The 20,752-nt window shown below is 42.8% G+C and overlaps 1 protein-coding gene across 8 annotated transcripts in view; it reads left to right on the top strand.

The window, feature by feature from the left end:
• Positions 1 to 20,752, top strand: part of TTC13 (tetratricopeptide repeat domain 13) — an 82,516-nt gene that overhangs the window by 20,413 nt on the left and 41,351 nt on the right. For 7 of the 8 annotated variants that reach the window (XR_007132436.1, XM_047762418.1, XM_047762419.1 and 4 more), the window contains exons 2-4: positions 2,945 to 3,039; positions 8,241 to 8,316; positions 10,793 to 10,863. Coding sequence is in view for 7 of the 8 variants with exons in the window: in XM_047762418.1 (XP_047618374.1) it covers positions 2,945 to 3,039; positions 8,241 to 8,316; positions 10,793 to 10,863 (242 nt within the window). In the remaining variant the exon portion in view is untranslated. Of the gene's footprint in view, positions 1 to 2,939; positions 3,040 to 7,415; positions 7,464 to 8,240; positions 8,317 to 10,792; positions 10,864 to 20,752 lie in introns of those variants that run through there. The other variant, XM_047762426.1, reaches the window with a different exon arrangement.

The following is a 20,752-nucleotide window of genomic DNA, read 5'->3' on the forward strand; positions in this document are numbered from 1 at the left end:
TGCTGAGGGTGTGGCCCTAAAAAGACAAAAAGAAAAAGTCTAGAAATAGATTCCAGTGACTATAATGTGTTATAAAGGTGGCATTCAAACTTTATAATTTCTTAAGTGGTGCTGGATCTCTGGGTAACCATTTGGAAAGGAGATAATTAGAACTTCTTCTCCATATCTTAGACCTAAATAGATCAGATGACTTACAAAATAGCACAGGATACAAGCGATTTGCGGAAGAGGTACACATGGCCAGTAAATCAAAGGTTTACTAGAACTATTTTCAGGTTGGGAAAGATAAAAGGAATGGCAGTATTCTGAGTAGAGGGAAATAGACGGAGTTACTATTATGTATTGGGAGGGAAATGGAGCCGTATACATCTGGAAACTCTTAATTAAAACTGTTTACACCCTTTGCCTCGGAAATGATATACGTTATGTGTTAATTGCCCAGTTGGGTACATTTGTGAAAAAATATAGACCAGGTATACTCACTGAAACTGTTTATGGAGAAGAGAAAGGACATGCTAATTATCCAGTGGTAGGGGTCTGGTTAAGTTCCAGGGGATGGAATGCTGTGGAGCCCGCTAGAACTATATAGATGTTTATGTATTGAAACTGGGAAGAATTCCACCAAGTAGAGGGATTGTTAGAATATGGCCATGTCTGTGCAATGCTTAGCACAGTGCTCCGCATGTGGTCAGTTCTCAAATGGTACCTTTTTTTTTTTAAAAGGTAGAAGAAACAGGTTATAAATTAATGTATTTCCAGCTGCCTATCAGCAAGGACCACTGGCTCTTCATTCTTGTCCGACTAAAGCCCTTCTTTGGGTCCTTGACTTTCCCCAGTATGACCACTCACCTTTCAAAGGCATGCTTTTTATTCGCCAGCACCAACTCGCTCCCCTAGCCAGGGTTGTCTGCTCATTGGCCCCTTGGGATTCGCTTGCCTTTGTGTTTCTGCACACCACACATTCTGCCTCGAATGCCCATTCCCCTTGTGTCCTGTGTACTCATCAGATCCTGCCCATCCTTTCAGCCCCACTGTGCCCTATCGGGCCCCCATCATTACTTCCACCTGGGCTCTTTGATCCATCAGGGCTAGCTTTCTGCCATGAGGACACACACGCCAGAATTCAGCCAAATTGGTTCTCATGGTTCCTTGAACATAATTTGCTGCTCTTTAATGACTGCTGAATTCAAGCCTATATCAAAAAATAATTTGAGGCAAAACTCACATAACATAAAATTAGCCATTTTCAAGTGAACCGTTCAGTCGCATTTAGTACATTCACTAAGTAGCTCAGTTACCCCAAGCATTTCCCTCCCTCCAAAGTCAGCTCCCTTGCCTAGTAAGCAGTTTATCCCCATTCCTGCCCTCATCCACCAAGGTACATTCTATCTCTGTGAATTTACTTATTCTGTGTATTTCATATAAATAGAATCACACAATATGTGGCCTTTTGTGTCTAGTTTTTTTCACTTAGTTTTTGTTTTGGAAGTTCTTCCATGTTGTAGTATGTATTAGTACTTCATTCGTTTTAAAGGCTGAATAATATTCCACTGCATGTATATACCACGATTTGCTTATCCATTACCTGCTGATGGACATTTAGGCTATTTCTACCTTTTGATTATTGTAAATAGTGCTGCTTTGAACATGTGTGTGTATGTACTTGTTTGGGTCCCCTTCATCCGTTCTTTGGGGCTACAGACCTAGGAGTGGAATAGTGGGACCATGTGGTCATTCTGCATTTTAACTTTTTTGTTTTTGAGGAAACAACCAGCTGTTTTCTATAGTGGCCACACCATTTTACCTCCCCATCAGCAATGCACGAGGGTTAAATTTCTCTATATCCTTGTCAACATTTGTGATTTCCCGTTAGAAAAAAATTGTAGCCATCCTAATGGGTGTGAAGTGGTACCTCACTGTGGTTTGAGTTGCATTCCCTAATTAATAATGACGTAGAGCCTCTTTTCATGTACTCACTAGCTGTTTGTAGATCTTCTTTGGAGTGTTGCCAATTCAAGTCCTTTGCCTGCTTTATTTATTTTTGTCCTTTTTTTTAGGGCTGCACCCACAGCAAGTGGAAGTTCCCAGGCTAGGGGTTGAATCGGAATTGTAGCTTCCAGCCTACGCCACAGCAGTGTGGGATCCGAGCCAGGACTGTGACCTACACCAGAGTTCATGGCAGTGCCAGATCCTTAACCTACTGAGCAAGGCCAGGGATCGAACTGTGTCCTCATGGATCTTAGTCAGGTTTGTTACCACTGAGCCATGATGGGAACTCCCTTTGCCTGCTTTTAAATTGGGTTGTCTGAAGTTCCCATTGTGGCTCACTAGGTTAAGAACCCAGCTAGTATCCATGAGGACACAGGTTTAATCCCTGGCCTTGCTCAGTGGGTTAAGGATCCGGTGTTGCTGTGAGCTGTGGTGTAGGTCGAAGACCTGGCTTGGGTCTGGTGTGGCTGTGGTGTAGGCCTGCAGCTGCAGCTCTGATTTGAGCCCTAGCCTGGGAATTTCCATATGCCAAAGGTGCAGCCCTAAAAAGACAAAATAAATAAATTGGGTTGTCTTTTTCCTGTTGAATTATAAGAGTTTTTATACCTTCTGGACGCTATACCCTTACTGCATGTCTTTTAATAGTCGGTTTTCCTGGCTTCACTTTGCTGCCCTCTTCGTGATTTTTTTTAACCTCTGGTAAATGCCACCAAATAGGTGTCTGATGAAAGAGTCTTTAACAGCTGACTGTTCATGTTGTGAGGACAATCACTGATGGGTGTGCAAGACACTTGGAAGCTCTAAACATCATACAATTGGAAGACAGGGTGCCCCTTTTAGTGTTTTTTACACTTTATTTTGGTTTCATGGATTCTTAACATTCCAATTCACAGTTAAGCAATGATGAGTCATAAATCTAAGGTGAGGAGAATAATAAGGACTGTTTGCTTTTCAGAGTCATCTTTTTTGAACTTCCATGACTCCGACTGCGAACCCAAAGGATCGCCACCCTGCGACTCACTGCTTTCCCTCAACACTGAGAAGATTCTGGTATGCATCTCCCAGCCGGGCTTCTCTTTTTGTGGCCGGAAACACGGTGATACTAGTTCTAGAAGGCGAAGTTCATGCACTAGGAGTTGAGTCCAGTTGGTTCTACATAAAGATAAAGATTGGTCATCTGGTATTTTGTCCCATTGATCTGCTGTCCCATTGATCTTATGAATTAGACGGTTGGTCATTCTGGACTTAGCACTTCTCACTTTTAAGTTCCACGGAATAAAGGAGATCATGGTTAACACTTGTTTCTAGGAGCCTTATGGATTGGAGCAAAGAGTATAATCTTATTTTTCTAGCCTTTGCCTGCATGAATACCCCTTATATCTATTTTTTTTTTTTTGTCTTTTTAGGGCTGCCCCCACGGCATATAGAGGTTCTCAGGCTAGGGGTCTAATCAGAGCTGTAGCCGCTGGCCTACACCACAGCCACAGCAATACCAGATCCGAGCCGAGTCTGCAACCTACACCACAACTCACAGCAACTCTGGATCCTTAACCCACTGAGCGAGGTCAGGGAGCGAACCTGCATCCTCATGGATGCTAGTCAGGTTTGTTTTCACTGAGCCACGATGGGAACTCTTACATCTATGTTTTTGATCAGTACTCACTCATCTGTGCAGGAGATGTCTCCACTCCAGGGCCGAGGACCTGGCACTGTGCCACCTCGGTGCTGCCTATCCCTGTTAGCATGTATAGTCTCCTGGCACAACTGTCTTGAAGTGCAAGGGTCTTTTTGTTCACACTCAATTCCGTGAGATTGAGTTATACTTTCAGTGGCCGAGGTTAACATATTTTTTCTCTAGGTCTTTTCCTACAACATCTGCGTAGATTTGTTTGCTTCTTTCATTTGCAATTTCCCTTTAGGGTATTCTTTCTTTTCTAGACAAAGCTCTGCCTTTTCATGTAAGAATTACTGAATAATCAACTATACTTTAATTCCAGGTGTTTTTTTTTTTTTTTTTTTAAGGAACTACTAAATATAGGTAGAAATTGCAGGCTAGAGAATGATCAACTGATTTTACCCCACTCATTGCATAGCTGTCAACTTGATACCGGAAAGAACTTTTCAGTTAGACTTGCGCCAAACCAAAATGGGCCAACGTGTGAAGTAGTGAGTTGGCTGTCCCTGAAAACATTCAACTAGAAATTAGGTAATCCCTACCCTGGATAAGTGATTAGATTCTTAGACTTAGTAGGGACCTTCTTGCTGTTAGTAGTTCAAATATTTTCTGTTAGTGGCATTTCTAGCTGAACATGGCCCTAGCTAGTAACCTTTGGGAGAATGCTTATCAATAGAGGCCTTTCATTCTCCCCAGGCTGAAAATTCTGGGAGTTAAACTATTCGTTTAGTTTCAGTTTCCAGGTGTTTATTTGGCACCTCGATTGTGCCAGGCATTGTGCTAAGTAAGTACTTAGCTGTAGGGTCGTGATCCAGATAGCCGTGGTCCTGCGATTATGACTCTGACAGGCACTAGTCAAATAACTGTACAAATGCAAGTGGAAGTTCAGTTGTGCAAACCATATAAAGGAAAAACAGGGGGTCGACATAATCTCCCTTATATTAGAAGAAACAGACAAGACAGCTTTCAGAATTGAAACAGAAGCAGGGGCCGAAAGGTGGATTGGAGTTTGTCTACTAGCAGAGTGGGGCTGTGTGTTGGAACTTCCATGATCATAGCTGCCCCACTCTGTCCCCAGAAGACAGCTATGGATGCAGTATTAGAAATGGGAATGATTCTTTTTGATCATGAAATTAATTTGTCCATACTATACTTTTCCTGTCCATGTCTGCTATCTGCTATAGATTTTCTTTCTTTCTTTTTTTTTTGTCTTTTTGCCTTTTCTAGGGCTGCACCCACAGCATATGGAGGTTCCCAGGCTAGGGGTCGAATAGGAGCTGTAGCCACTGCCCTACGCCAGAGCCACAGCAACGGGGGATCCGAGCCACGTCTGCAGCCTACACCGCAACTCACAGCAACTCTGGATCCTTAACCCACTGATCGAGGCCAGGGATCAAACTGCATCCTTGTGGGTACTAGTAGTAGAGTTCGTAACCTGCTGACCCACACCAGGAACTCCTTCTTTCACCATCTTTTTGCACAGAGGCTTGGCAAATGGTTGACTCTTCTTGGTTACTGGAGATCACAAGACTTTTGAAGTATTAAAAGCATTGTTTATAGACTCCTTTTCTTGGCTCTAAGCAACTTGTAAAGCAGAAAAAGCTTTTGCCTCTGTGCGTTTGTCTGTAAGCAACTGGAAAGAGGAAGCGCTCTTGGCTGGTCACACCTGAATGTGTTATGAACCCCTCACATGGTGTTGAACCTGCCGCGTTGTGGAGCAGCTGGATTAGGCATCCATGTGCAGAAGCTCCCAGCTAGAGAGCAAAGCAGGAGAGAGCTGACAGTTTCTCTGTAGTCCTCAAGGTTTTCCTGGAAGAGGGAAAATGTAAACATTCCCCAAGCAGTAGAATTTTCAGATGTTTCATTTTGCTCAGGATTCTGCATGGATTGACACGAGAGGCCCGAGTCTCCTAAGATGGGGTGCCCTTTTGACCTGTATCTTTTAACTTGTGTTCTGACCAGAGATCGCTTATTCTTGACCTGTTTCATTTTATTAAAATTTTTTTTTTCAAGAGTTCCCATCATGGCTCAGTGGTTAACGAATCCAACTAGGAACTATGAGGTTGCAGATTTGATCCCTGGCCTTGCTCAGTGTGTTGAGGATCCAGCGTTGCTGTGAGCTGTGGTGTAGGTCGCAGATGCAGCTCTGATCCCATGTTGCTGTGTCTCTGGCATAGGCTAGCGGCTGCAGCTCTGATTAGACCCCTAGCCTGGGAACCTTCATATGCCGCGGGTGCAAAAGGACAAAAGACCAAAAAAAAAAAAAAATTTTTTTTTTCTTACTATGGCCACACCTTCAGCATATGGCAGTTCCCAGGCTATAGGTCAAATTGGAACTACAAATGCCGGCCTATGCCACAGACACAACGCCGGATCTTTAACCTACTGAGCAAGGCCAGGGATTGAGCCTGCGTCCTCATGGACACTACATCTGGTTCTTAACCCACTGAGCTACAATGGGAACTCCTTGACCCATTTTATTTACTTATTTGTTTATTTATTTATTTGTGTTTTTGCCCTCAGCGTGAAGTGGCTTGATGTGGGATCTCAGTTCCCAGACCAGGGATTGAACCTGGGCTGCAGCAGTGAAAGTGCTGAGTCCAGACCACTAGTCCACCAGGAAGCTCCCTTGATCTGTCTTCTAGGCAAATTCCCAAAACCACTCTGTATCTGAATATCAATCTGAACCTTAAGAGTGTAGGGCGTGTAGGTGGAAATACCTGTTAACTCTGTTATGTGAGTCAGTGAAGCCCAAGAGACTGTGGCTAATGAGAACAGTTATTAGCCAAATAGCACAGTCATCAGTCCTAAGAGTCACCTGTGTAGAAGTCTTTGGCTGTCATGTATGCCCGTAGGCATCTGTACAATGGATTTAAAAAAAAAAAAAAGAGGGATTCGAATAATTAGGATGTCACTAGGTTCTAATCCTATAGTTCTGCCCAAGTGACTCTTTTGTCTCGCACTATCTTAGCTTCCTCTGTCTGTGTGTACACGTTTTCAACATACCTTAGGTGAATCTGGTATGAAGTTGTCATCTTAATGTGTACCCTGTAGGCTAAGCCTGTCACGACTCGGTGTCAGCAGTGAAATCTTCCAGCCAAGTGACAGCTGTTTGTGTTATCAGACACAACTTGTCTCCAAAACACAATAGAGCCGTTGTTTCGGGTGGTGGACCAGTACTGCCTAAAAAATCATTCCTATTGCTAAGCTAACTTATTTTGTTTTTCCCTAGTTACTATTTTTATTTTATCTCTTCTGCCAAGCGTACACATGTGTGTCTGCTTGATTTCCTCATGGCAAATGTACTGTGTCAAGTGGGACGGTTATGTTCATTACCTGCTGTGCATTATTTAATAAAATGTCTTGTTTCTTGGTCAGGTTTGACTGGTCTTATTATGGTGTCATCTTTCTATAACCTGTAGCTCTTATTTCTAAAATACTAAAATAGGGTTTAAAGAGCAGTATTCTGTTATCAAACCACATTGAAGACCAGTCACTAGAATGTGATCTTTCTAACATGAGCAATGTCATGAAATAGTGTTTGAAGGGAGCTCTGAAGCAGCCAGGAAGATTAATGCCCACGAACATAAAGGAATAGGTGTTCTTGGAAACCGAACCACTAACGATAAAGGAAGGAAGAAAATCAGCTACAGCACAGATTGTGTCTTCGAGGTCCATTATTGATAATGACTTAATGTGAATATTTTCTGGCTGCCAAAAGTAAGTGTAGCTTTAATTTTTTAAATTACAGGTTTAAGGGGAGTTTCCGTCGTGGCGCAGCGGAAATGAATCCGACTAGGTACATGAAGTTGTGGGTTCCGTCCCTGGCCTAGCTTAGCGGGTTAAGGATCTGGCATTGCCGTGAGCTGTGGTGTAGGTCACAGACATGGCTCGGATCTGACGTTGCTGTGGCTGTGGCATAGGCCAGCAGATGCAGCTCTGATTCAACCCCTAGCCTGGGAACCTCCATATGTCACAGGTGCGGCCCTAAAAAGCAAAAATAAAATAAAATACAGGTTTCAGAGTTCCCACTGTGGCACAACAGATCAGCAGGATCTTGTGAGCACTGGGATTTAGGTTCGATCTCCAGCTGGGCACAATGGGTTAAAGAACCAGCGTTGTCGAAGCTGCAGCTCAGGTTGCGACTGCAGCTCAGATCTGATCCCTGACTCGGGAACTCCGTATGCCACAGGGCGGCCAAGTAAATAAATAAATAAATAAAATTCAGTTTTCATTATATCTTTTCATTTGCCATAAGCTAAAATGTATGTTTGGGGAGTTCCCGTGGTGGCGCAGTGGTTAACGAATCCGACTAGGAACCATGAGGTTGCGGGTTCGGTCCCTGCCCTTGCTCAGTGGGTTAACGATCCGGCGTTGCTGTGAGCTGTGGTGTAGGTTGCAGACGCGGCTCGGATCGCTCGTTGCTGTGGCTCTGGCGTAGGCCAGGGGCTACAGCTCCGATTCGACCCCTAGCCTGGGAACCTCCATATGCCGCAAGAGCGGCCCAAAGAAATAGCAAAAAAAAGACAAAAAATAAAATAAAATAAAATAAAATGTATGTTTGTTTTTATTTCAGAGCCAGGCCAAGTCTATTGCCGAACAGAAGAGATTCCCATTTGCTACTGATAATGACAGCACAAATGAAGAATTAGGTGAGACTTGACACGGGGGCTATTCCTGGGGTATTTACCTAGAGTTCCTAAGATGAAGAGCGAGTAGGCAGGATGGGGAGGCAGGAAAAACAGAGGGTGGCTCTGCCAATATGAGCGGTGTGATCATGGATGGGGCATTCAACCCTTGTGAGGGTCTCTGTATTATTCATCATAAAATAAAAGATCTGGATGGAATTGGTAAGGACTGTCCCAGCTTTGTGTTTCTATGGAAATGAATGATTATGGTAATGAGTTCCTTTGCGCTGTTATCATTCATTAAAAGGTTATTCGTGTGCTGTCATCAAGTACAATTTAGAAGAGAAAGCGGAAAGAGAATCACACCTGCTTTAGTCTTCTGTGTAATAAAAGAGCTAGGTTTGGGTTAATGTACCCATGGGTCTAAGCCCGTGGGTGTAGAAGGTTGAGTTCATTCAGATCTGCAGATGGGTCATGCAGTTTGCCTTGTTCAAGACTGTGTTGTAAGAGGCCAGTTTCACCAGCATCTGATCTGCTTTGGGTGTGTCCCCCTCATCACCTGATCAGCTCACACTTGAAGGTATGGGCAGAGCATTGAAAACAGGACTGAACAGCACAGCGAACAGCTTAGTGCACTCAAAAAAAGTACAAGTTTATGGTTCAGTCCCTGTTCACCCAGTCATCAAGGAATTTGGCCCATTGCACAGCCCTTTCGGTGCAGCCTTGATTTTGCTCAGGGTGGCTTGTTGTTTAGGAGGGCGGGTCCCAGAGCGAGGCAGCCTGGTTCTCTTGTCTCACTGCATGTTGTCTTTGGACAGTTTAAATGCTTAATTTCCTTGTCTGCAAATGGGGGACATACAGTTGTTGTCCCTCATTGGAATTAAGGAGTAAATGAGTCGCAGTGTGTATAAATGCTTGGGGCTGTGCCTGGCACGTATTAAGAATACAGTATGTGACACTTATTACTGTTGCTGGTTTTGCTACCGATACTGCTGGCCCCCACCAAAGAGATCTCTGGCTATCTCGCCATCTGCTAAAACTACCTGAATAGTATCCATTCCTATTACTCTGAATATGAGTTTGGCCTTAATTATCTTTTCAAAGAAATTGGCTTAAAAACAGTCCTCTTTTCATGTTGAAGAATGTCCTCCCAAAGCCCTTATATTATTATGATGCTCAGTGTTTTTTGAACTTTGTCTTTCTCAGGTTAGTTATAAAGATACTCTACATCTCTTTTTGCATTTACTGTTTCTCCTGCTTTTAACTATCAGGAAATTGAAACTCTGAGTGACAGTAAAAGTTTTAAATTGCCATCTTCTTGAATACGTATTATGTCTTAGAGGGTTACAATAAAGCTTTTTTTTTTTTTGCAAAGATATGGAATCAAAATAGTATTATATTGAGTTAAGAACATACCTTTTTTCAGGGGTATTCAGAGATTTAGAGAGTTAAGGCAAATATAGATGGAAATATAATCTAAAATATTAAAATTTATTTATTTATTTATTTTTTGTCTTTTTTTTTTTTGCTATTTCTTGGGCCGCTCCCACGGCATATGGAGGTTCCCAGGCTAGGGGTCAAATCGGAGCTGTAGCCGCCGGCCTACGCCAGAGCCACAGCAACGCGAGATCCGAGCCGTGTCTGCAACCTACATCACAGCTCACGGCAACGCCGGATCGTTAACCCACTGAGCAAGGGCAGGGACCGAACCCGCAACCTCATGGTTCCTAGTCGGATTCGTTAACCACTGCGCCACGATGGGAACTCCTAAAATTTATTTTTGATCATGCTAAAAAGTTTAGTCAAAATACTGCCGTGCTTTAAGAGATTGTCATGGCTCTCATTACAAAATACCACTTACATAAACAATTTGACTTGAAACTATTTATTCATTGTAAGAATATATTTTCAGCAGTGTTTTGACTATGTTTTGAATAGAAGAAGTAGGGAAAAAACCACCACTGCATCGCAGTGATGTGAATTATTTACAGTTAAGCATTATATTAATATATAATAATTTGAGCCTCTGTTTTGTTCAGACTAGGTAACTGGCAGTAAATCCAGTTCCTGCACCTGCAGGAATTGAGATACGTGATGCTATTTGGGTATTTCTTCTAATTTTCACAGTAAAATCACATTGCCGCATTGTGTGGGTATTATTCAAGCTTATTACTAGCTCTTTTGATTTAAGGATAGGAAACATTCATAAAAATTATTTGGTATTTGAAAGTGAGTGATGGGCTGAGAAAAAGATAATTACTTCTTGTAGGCAGATGTTTTATAGATGACTTTAATAATTAAAATCTAGATAGAACTGGAAGACTGATTATCAAGTGCTGAGAGCTGGGAGAATTCAGTTACATCTTATTAACTTCTAGGTTTTCTTTAACTGCTTCTCCTCCTTGGAGCTGCTTTTTAAGATTCAGTAAAGAATTTAGGTACCACTTTCTGTCTGAAATCCTTTATTTGTTCTTTTAATATTTTTGTATTTTTTTCATAGCTATTGCATATGTATTGATCGGCAGTGGTCTCTATGATGAAGCAATAAGACATTTTTCAACAATGCTTCAGGTAATTTTTCTTCTTAATTATACAATTTCAAGTTTACAGTCATGACAAAAATAAAGACTTACTTGCTAAAGTGCTGCAATAAAACGTGGATTTTAAGATTTTGCAAGAAAGTAAAGGAAGCTATCCCTGACTGAGCTCTTTCTTGGTGCAGGCCTTGGAATATATTCTCATTTAATCTTTGCAGTGTTACTTTACTTTAAAGCAAGAAAATGAGATCTAAGGAGGTAGGCAATTTGCTTGTAGTCTCCCCACTGTCAGGTGGCAGAGCTGAGAGTCAAACACAAATTTCAAAAAGACAAACATTAGCTTCGGCTCATTTTCCTCTCTACCTTGGTATCTCCCATGCGGTGCAGACACTGGAAATTCTTGGAATTCGGGAAGTATACGCTCTGCACAGAGTCAATCTACATGGTTACTCCATGTCCACTCATGGATCTGTTTCTCACCTGGAAGTGTAATTATGAGATTCTGCAGGGGAAGTAGCAGACCTCTGTTGATTGATGGCTGTGTTAAAAAAACCTGGTTAAGACAAAGAACTTAAAAATAGATGTATTATGGTTGTAAAGGAGACCTGTCATGCAGCCTGACATTGTTGGTTGTGTATCTCATGTTGTTATTTAACTGTGTTCTTATGGACGCTTGATCATTATCCACTGTCAATGTGTCTGTGTAGGGGAGCCCAGTGAAGAAGACATGGGCTTCAGAGTTAGAGAAGCCCAAGTTCTAATCCACTTTGCTGCTCCCTAGTGACTTATTTCACCTTCTGGATTATGAGCATGGTAATAACTATCTCCAAAAATATTCTCATTCAGTTTAAATGAAATAGCTTAAAGAAGTACTAAGTGCCTGGCACACAGTAAGTGCTCAGTTAATTTCCACTACTTAGAGCACCGTTCTGGCATATTCATCAGAGCTGATACAGCAAGAGTCAGTAGATAGTTAACAGTCCAGCAGGTGGACTTAATTTTGTTATTAATTTTGAGGGGTTCCCATCATGGTACAATGGTTAATGAATCCGACTAGGAACCATGAGGTTGCAGGGTCGATCCCAGGCCTTGCTCAGTGGGTTAAGGATCCGGTGTTGCCATGAGCTGTGGTGTAGGTCGCAGACATGGCTCGGATCCCACGTTGCAGTGGCTCTGGTGTAGGCCGGCGGCAAGAGCTCCGATTGGACCCCTAGCCTGGGAACCTCCATATTGCCGTGGGAGCGGCCCTAGAAAAGGCAAAAAGACAAAGAAAAAAAAAAGTTATTGATTTTGAAATTTTTGCTCTTTTTAAACATAGGGTTAATTATGTGGATAATTCTGTCTTCATTCTCAAATAATCTGTAAGAGATTTCTGATTATTACTTTAGAGTCCTTAGATCCAAGCAGCTGTGTGTTTGGTCATATGGAATAATATTCTTCAGTGGAGTTTAATGTAAAACGGGGAGATTATAAGTAGTTTGAAAATTTGCCTTTCTGATTAGCATGGCAATATTTAAAAAGGTAAGAAAGCAGTTTAACACCCTGCTTTGAAAGGGAGACTTTGATACATTCATAGGAGCAAATGTCAGTTAATTTATGGTAGCTGACGGAAGAAGACAGTATGGGCTTGCAGACCTATTATCAATTCATTCATCTTTTTGAAAAATATTATTACCATTCTAGTTGAAGGCAATGCAACAATGTTAAAGAAAAAAGTTTAAGCAATAAAAAAATTTCCTACTTTTGCCACTCTACCATAATTTAAGTTTTTTTGTTTTTGACCTTTTCAAAGTATGTGTTTGTCTTTTATAATCTGAATATATGTACTATTTGATTACTTTTAATTTTATGCTATAAATATTTTTCAGTATATCTCTACAATATTACAATTTTGATGACTCTATAATGTGTTATCCATGTATAGTTGTAAAATGTATGGCTCTTGCAGTTGCATTCAGAAAGTAGATCAGAAATTTTCTCTTTGCGCTAAGAGAAGATATTACTCTACTGGAGTCTGATAAAGCATTTTCATCCATTTGTGATGGGTTGCTTGCATCTGGGAATTTTTCTTTGAGTGTGTGGATTATAAGGTTGGACTGCTTCTCTGGTGATTCCAGCTCCTGATGGGGCAGGAACAGAGGATGGGGGTGAAGCAGAAGGGTCAGATACTCCTGGCCCAAGAATACAGGGTGGGTGGTCATTCATGACACGCCTTCACCCGGGAACACGAGGCTCTCTCGGCTTTCCTGCTGGTGCTCTTCTTGGTGATGTCTCTCTTCTCTGCCTTCATGCTTCCCAGCCATTGGTGCATCATGATGCACGTGGAAAATCACATTCGTGTGACACATTGGAATAAGCAGGAGCAAGTTCAGTGGCTTCCAGATAGGGCTTGGCCAAAATCTGTCATGTGTTCTTTATGTTACATGACTCTGCTAAATACAAAATACAAAGATTTGATATTAAAGGCTAAAATTATTATTATTGTTATTTTTTCATTTCAGGGCCACACTTGCAGCATGTGGAAGTTCCCAGGCTAGGGGTGGAATCAGAGCTGTAGCTGCAGGCCACAGCCACAGCCACAGCAATACCAGAGCCAAGCTACATCTGAGACCTGCACCACAGCTTTTGGCACTGCCAGATTCTTAACCCACTGAGCCACGCCAGGGATGGAACCCATAACCTCATGGATACAGTTGAGTTCTTAACCTGCTGAGCCACAATGGGAATGCCTTTCTTTAAAATTTTTTTTTTTAATTTTAATAAGAGACTTGATCCTGCTTTTCTAGGTATTACTTTTCTGTATTAGGCTCTATGTTTGAAATTAATGAACACAATTCCTATAAGAGCTTTTCATTGATTTCTTCAAATTCTTGATAGCTGTTCTCATCAAGAAACTGTACAAGGGGTAGCAAGTGTTCAAAGAATAGTTACTGCTATTTCTCCAATTGGCCAGAACTCTTTACTCTTTATGAATCAAAATTTACGTAAATCAGTCTCTTGCTGTTTTTATGGCCGAATCCACAGGGGGGTTGCCCAGGCCAGGGGTGGAATCTGAGCCATAGCTGTGATCTCTGCTGCAGTTTCGGCAATGCTGGATCCTTAACCCATTGCACAGGGCCGGGGATTGAACCCCGGCACTGCTGCAGTCAGATTCTTAACTCACTGCACCATAGTGGGAACTCTAATGTTATATTTTTTAAAGTATGACCATTCTTGGAGTTCCCCTTGAGGCTCAGTGGGTTAAGAACCCGTCATAGTGTCTGAGAGGATGCGGGTTCAATCCCTGGCCTCGCTCAGCGGGTTAAGGATCTGGCGTTTCCACAAACTACAGCAGGCATAGGTTGAAGATGTGGCTCAACCCAGATCCGGTGTTGATCCGGATCTGGTGTTGCCATGGTTGTGGCATAGGCCTGAGGTTGTAGTTCCAATTGGACCCCTAGCCTGGGAGCTTCCATATGCCACAGGTGCAGCTGTAAAAATAAAATAAAAATAAGTAAAAAAAAAAAAGTATGATCATTCTTTAAATCTAACTGCTCTTCCTTTTCTTTTATTGGCAAATAATACTGTGTCTTGTGGTAGTGAAATTGATTTTTACCCCAGCAATACTTTCTTGTATGCCACATTCAGAGAGTGGTAAAGTGTTTCCAAGCATGGAGGAATGCTGAGTGAGGGGGGACCATTTTTGTCAGTACTTGCTAGTAGATGTTCACCTGTTCCTTGCAGGACCTTTCACGTGTGCAAACATTCTTCTGTGTTTCAAAGCCAGGAAAGATCCTTTAACAAGTCTTCAGTGATATGCTCTTCCAGTTTTTTTAGTTTGCTAACTCGTGACAGAATGTTTCTTTTGGACAACCTGTGAGCTCCAGGGTGAAGCAGCAGCACATGGAATCTGATTCCATGCATAGAAAGCTGAAGACAAATGAGACCATGGGGCTGGGGTTTTATTTTATTCACCGTTTTTATAAACTCATTTAAGGTGAAATTTGGATCTGTATGTGAAGGCTGCTCCCATTCCAGAACGACCCTCTGTGATCTAAGGCTTTTATAGCTTGTCTTAGCTACACCATCAGGGGACAAGCTTATGAGATACTTCCATGATCTTTGTCATTTCAAGGTGTTCATTTGAATATTGAGCCAAATACGGTTTGATTGGCGTGTCTATAAAGGAAGACAGTGTTCCTTGAGCATCAGAGTTTTCAAGGAGCACAGTCTCAAGGCTTCATTAGATAGGTCTGTCTTCATTGGAAACACTTGAATTATTTATTTATTTATTTACTTATTTATTTTATTTTTGGCTTTTTAGGGCTGTAGCAGTGGCATATGGAGGTTCCCAGGCTAGGGGTCGAATCAGAGCTACAGCTGCTGGCCTACACCACAGCCACAGCAACACCAGATTCGAGCCATGTCTGCGACCTATACCACAGTTCACGGCAATGCCGGATCCTTAACCCACTGAGCAAAGCCAGGGATCGAACCCACATCCTCCTGGTTCCTAGTCAGATTCGTTTCCACTGCACCACGATGGGAACTCTTAGAAACACTTGATTTTAAAAGCTTATCAGTCAGTATTTTCTCTATGTCAGTGTCCACACATGTCAGCGCCTCGATCACAGTGTCCTTGAAAGTGGTACTGTTTCCTGATTTCCATGCTGCTTTGATGCTCATGCAGGGCCGGGTAACATAAGTGCTGTGACAATGTTACGACGTAACTGGACTTTGTTATTAGTTGTGTGACGTTGAGGTCATCTGATTCTGGTGGAACTGAATTCCTGAAAGAACTTTCTTTTTTTACACAAGCAGACACAATGTGAAATATCCCTCTGCACATGATTTTGTAACCATCCTTTACGTAGATGTGTGTGTGCACCCACCACTTACACAGAACTTAAACCTCCTCATGTTGCTGGGCCGTGACTTTTTTGGCTCACTTATTTGTCTTTGAGCCAGTGACTTTCACATTTTAGCAAAAAGCCAACCTTGTGGTAGCAAAATAAATATTTGTAAATTTTAAAGTTACTATATAAATAATATAACAAGGATGATAAATTAGACTTTCATGGATTTTATTTATTTTTTATTACTCAATGAATTTATTACATTTATAGTTGGACAATGACCATCACAATCTAATTTTATAGGATTTCCATCCCACAGCCCCAGGACATCCCCCCACCCCCCGAAGTGGGTCCTTTGGAAACCATAAGTTTTTCAAAGTCTGTGAGTCAGTATCTGTTCTGCAAAGAAGTTCATTGTGTCCTTTTTTCAGATCCCACATGTAAGTGATAGCTTTTTTTTTGGGGGGGGGGGTCATCTTTTTGCCTTTTCTAGAGCCGCTCCCACGGCGTATGGAGGTTCCCAGGCTAGGGGTCGAATCGGAGCTGTAGCCGCCGGCCTACACCACAGCCACAGCAACGCCAGATCCGAGCTGCGTCTGGGACCCACACCACAGCTCACGGCAATGCTGGATCCTTAACCCACTGAGCAAGGCCAGGGATCAAACTCGCAACCTCATGGTTCCTAGTCGGATTCGTTAACCACTGCGCCACGACGGGAACTCCATGATAGCTTTTGATGTTAGACTTTCATGGATTTTAAAAAATGGTGGTTTTTTTTTTCTTTGAGAATTGACGCATGTAAGTGGACATGACCACAGTAAGCTACCTGTCTTGTTATACCATGATTTTGCATTTGCCTAAAGTAACAGTGGAAGATTGAAATATTAGTTTAATTCATTTAAAAATATGAAAACTTTGTAAAATGTAACTGTTATTAGACTTGTGTATTCAGAAATACTTTGAAATGATATTCTGAGGCCAACTGGTTTTTAGAAATAAGCATTGCAGGAGTTCCCATTGTGGCTCAGAGGTAACAAGCCCGACTAGTATCCATGAGGACCCAGGTCCAGTCCCTGGCCACGCTCAGTGGGTTAAGGATCTGGCTTTGCCGTGAGCTGTGGTGTAGGTCACAGACGCAGCTCAGATCCCGTCTTGCTGTGACTGTGGCATAGGCCGGCAGTTGTAGCTCCGATTCAATCCCTAGCCTGGAAACTTCCATATGCCTTGGGTGCGGGCCTAAAAAGCAAAAAAAAAAAAAAAAAAAAAGAAAGAAAAAAGCAAAAAAAAGGAAATAAATAAACATTGCTTTTATTTGAAAAAATAATTCATTGTGACATTTTGTAAAGAAAGAATTTAACTTCTTGCTAATGTCTGAAGCCAATGATAAAATATTAAAGTTGTATCAATCGAAAAAAGTAATGAAATCTATTTAAATTTAGGAACCTATAATACTATGGTATAACTGTGATAATATCACAGTAATTATACATCCTTCCATGCTGTTGGAAAAAATTCTAAAAGAGAAAATGTAAATTGAGAAAGAGGGAAAAACCTAACTAATGTGTGTGTCTGTAAGGTATTTCGGTTTTCTTCATTCAGTTTCCTCTTCAGAGTTTTTTCCCAGCAGCATAGAAGGATGTTTACTTATTCTGGCTGCTAGCATAGTTATAGCCTAGTATTGTGGCTTCCTCAATTAAATGGTAGATTTTATTACTTTTTTTTCTTTTTCTTTTTTTTACCTTTTTAGGCCCACACCTGTAGCATATGGAAGTTCCCAGGCTAGGCTTCCAATTAGAGCTGCAGCTGCCAGCCCATGTCACAGCCACAGCAACACCAGATCTGAGCCTTGTCTTTGACCTATACCACAGCTCATGGCAATGCCAGATCTTTTAACACACTGAGCAAGGCCAGGGATCACACCTGCGTCCTCACGGATACTAGTCCAGTTCTTAACCTCCTGACCCACAACAGGAACTCCTTTTTTTCTTTTTTGGCCACCCTGGGGCATATGGAGTTCCCAGGCCAGTGATCAGATCCGAGCCGCAGTTGCGACCTACGCTATTGCTGTGGCAACAGGGGATCCTTAACCCACTGTGCCGAGCTGGGAATTGAACCTGAAACCCAGTGCACCAGAGATGCAGCCAATCCCATTGCGCCACAGCAGGAACTCCAGTGATTGATACAACTCTATCACTTGGTCTGTCTTTGCAGTCCTGAAAGTAAGTCACTGCTACAGCCATGATGAGACCGAGGGGTAGTTTGAGGGGAGGGCACAGATGGGGCATGCGTGAGACCCCAGGAGCCAGTACGATAACTGACTGCAGGAAGTAGTCAGTGTTCAGAGCTTTCAATGGTTATGGACTTTCGAGTGGCTCTTTTTTAAAGGTTGTATTGTGCAATAACGTTAGAGCTGCCATACTGGTGGCCCACCAGAATCCACGCCCCAGGGCACCTCAGCCTTCGTGAACCCTGGGTCTGGTGTTTTTCTTCCATGGTCTTCATCCCACTACGGCCCCTGTGGGAAGAGCAGGCCAGGCGGAGCTGCTTTGATCTGATAGCCTTTAACGTGCGTGAAGGTTTTCATAGCTGCCTCACATACGGCCAGTGTTTGTTGCTAAATAATAAATAACTGCCACGTATTAAGACTTATCATGTGCCAGGGGCTGTGCTCATGTGCCCTGACATGAAAAGATATGTCCTCTGGACTCCAGCAGGGCGACACTATGCAAATGCAAAATAATGATGTGATCGGAGAATTACTTGAATGGAATTATACTCACTTGGACATCTAAAAGGCATCTTCAACTTCAGATCAGCAATGATGTCCTACTGTATAGCACAGGGAACCCTATCCAATCCCTTGGGATAGAACACAATGGAAGATAATATGAGAAAAAGAATGTATGTGTATGTAGACCTGGGTCCCTTTGCTGTACAGCAGAAATTGACAGAGCATTGTAAATCGACTCTAACAAAAAACATTTTTTTTAAAAGGTTCCAAATCAGCTGCATACTCTCACCTGATCCCGCCCCACCTCCCGCAACTGAAAAAGAATTCCTTGTCACATCCCTGTGTTGCCCAGCTCAACATCCCCTCCACTGGGTTCTGTGAGGCACATGCTCTACACACACATGTGCCACTTACTTTGTCACCAGCTCTCTGCACGCCTCCTAAGTACCTTCTGCTCCTCCTGGCTCTGTTCAACCCTCAGCCGAGCTGCTTCCATCTGCCAGAGGACAGATTGGGCTATCATTTCCTGGCCTCTCTCCCATACACGTGCACACTGTACAAACGTGCACTTTAAACACACATGTACTTTGCTGCTGCTTTTAGGTTAAAGATAAAAATCGCTAACAAAGTCCCTCCCTGCCTCTCCAGCTCATCCTGGAAATGCTGTGTTCCCTGCTTCCCTCAGTGCCTTGGCACAGGCTGCCCTTCTACCTGGACCAGCAATTCTGGGACCCCTCCCTCCCCCAGCACATCTCAGCCCAGGTATCTCTTTTTAGAGAACCTCCCTAGCCTTATTGAAGTCTTTGTGCAATTTCTTAAAGCACCATTTACCACTCTAGCCCTTACTGAGGATGTCACTTTACATCTGTGTTGTGATTCTTTGGCTGAGCTCTGAAAAAGCAAGAATCTTTTGCCTTCTGTGTTGGTTTTCAGTTACCGTGGTGTTCTTAGCACATGGGATGGGACTTGGCTCATCGCTGTCCCTGAAGAATGACTAATGTCTGCACGACATATGGTGGAACAGAGGAGAGACGTATATTTATTGTCCAGGGGTGTCTCTAAGGAGTGTTTGATAGTGTTTGAGCTAAGACTTCGAGGACCAAATGACTTTTGTGGGCACAGAGGTGGTGGGTGGGGGTTTGAGGCAGTGAAGGAAGCATGTGCAAAGCCCCCGAGCTTGGGAGAGCACTTTGTATCTTGGGAACTGCTACGTATGAACTGTGTGGACTGCTAAGTGTGAACCGTGAGGGGGAAATGGAAGGAGGGGAGCCTGAATGATCAGCATTCTCTGCAAAAGGTGTTTAGATGCTACCTCCCTGTTTTTCAAATTATAAGTTGCTGCCCTTTAGTAGGGCCTGAAATTAATTTGTGAGTCAAGCCTAGAATTTTTTAAAAATGAAATGGGTCAGACAAGAAAATCTCGGAGTTCCCGTCGTGGCGCAGTGGTTAACAAATCTGACTAGGAACCATGAGGTTGCGGGTTTGATCCCTGGCCTTGCTCAGTGGGTTAAGGATCTGGCATTGCCGTAAGCTGTGATGTAGGTCGCAGACTCGGCTCGGATCCCGCGTTGCTGTGGCTCTGGCGTAGGCTGGCGGCTACAGCTCCAATTGGACCCCCAGCCTGGGAACCTTCATGTGCTGCGGGAGCGGCCCTAGAGAAGGCGAAAAGACAAAAAAAAAAAAAAGAAAGAAAGAAAGAAAATCTCAGATTATATTGTGCGTAGTAAGGCTAGGTGTGACTTAATGAAACTTTTGTTTCGTGTGTATGTGTGTGTTATGTATATATGTGTGAATGTACTGGGTTACAGTGTAAATTATATTTCTTACTATGGATTAGAGTGAACAGTGTTTGAATGTTGCTGTTGTAGGTGTTGTGGAGCCAGTGAAGAGTCTCAGCCAGTTTCACATCTGTTGTGATCAGCGCTGGTGTTGGATGACTCTTAGTGGGCACCTGGAGAAGGGATGGGAAGAAACAAGAAAGTGGTTAAGGCAATTGCAGTAGCCACGTGTGAGAGGAAGGCTTAAACTGGGTGGTGGCTGATGGGTCAGGAGGTGAAGCTGCCAGGGTTTCATGAGTAGATGTGTGGCTGGGGAGATGAGAACGATGCCCAGCGTGGCTGGTGTGGTCACTAGATCAGTAGAATAACTAGTTACTTAAATGTACCTTTTTGTAATTTACCTCCTGTCATCTGGTATCTGTCATCTGGTATCTCCTCTTCTCAGTGGAGAAAAGCTTCTTAGGTGGTATATTTTGGGACATTACAAATCTGAAAGTGGGGTCTCCTTCCTGCAGCCTGTAGTCAGCAGGCATGAGCCCCATGGCCTCGCCGCCCCTGCTTAGCCCAGCCCAGCCAGGG

This window comes from Phacochoerus africanus, chromosome 15 (genome assembly GCF_016906955.1).
Source record: "Phacochoerus africanus isolate WHEZ1 chromosome 15, ROS_Pafr_v1, whole genome shotgun sequence".
Classification (NCBI taxonomy): Eukaryota; Metazoa; Chordata; class Mammalia; order Artiodactyla; family Suidae; genus Phacochoerus; species Phacochoerus africanus.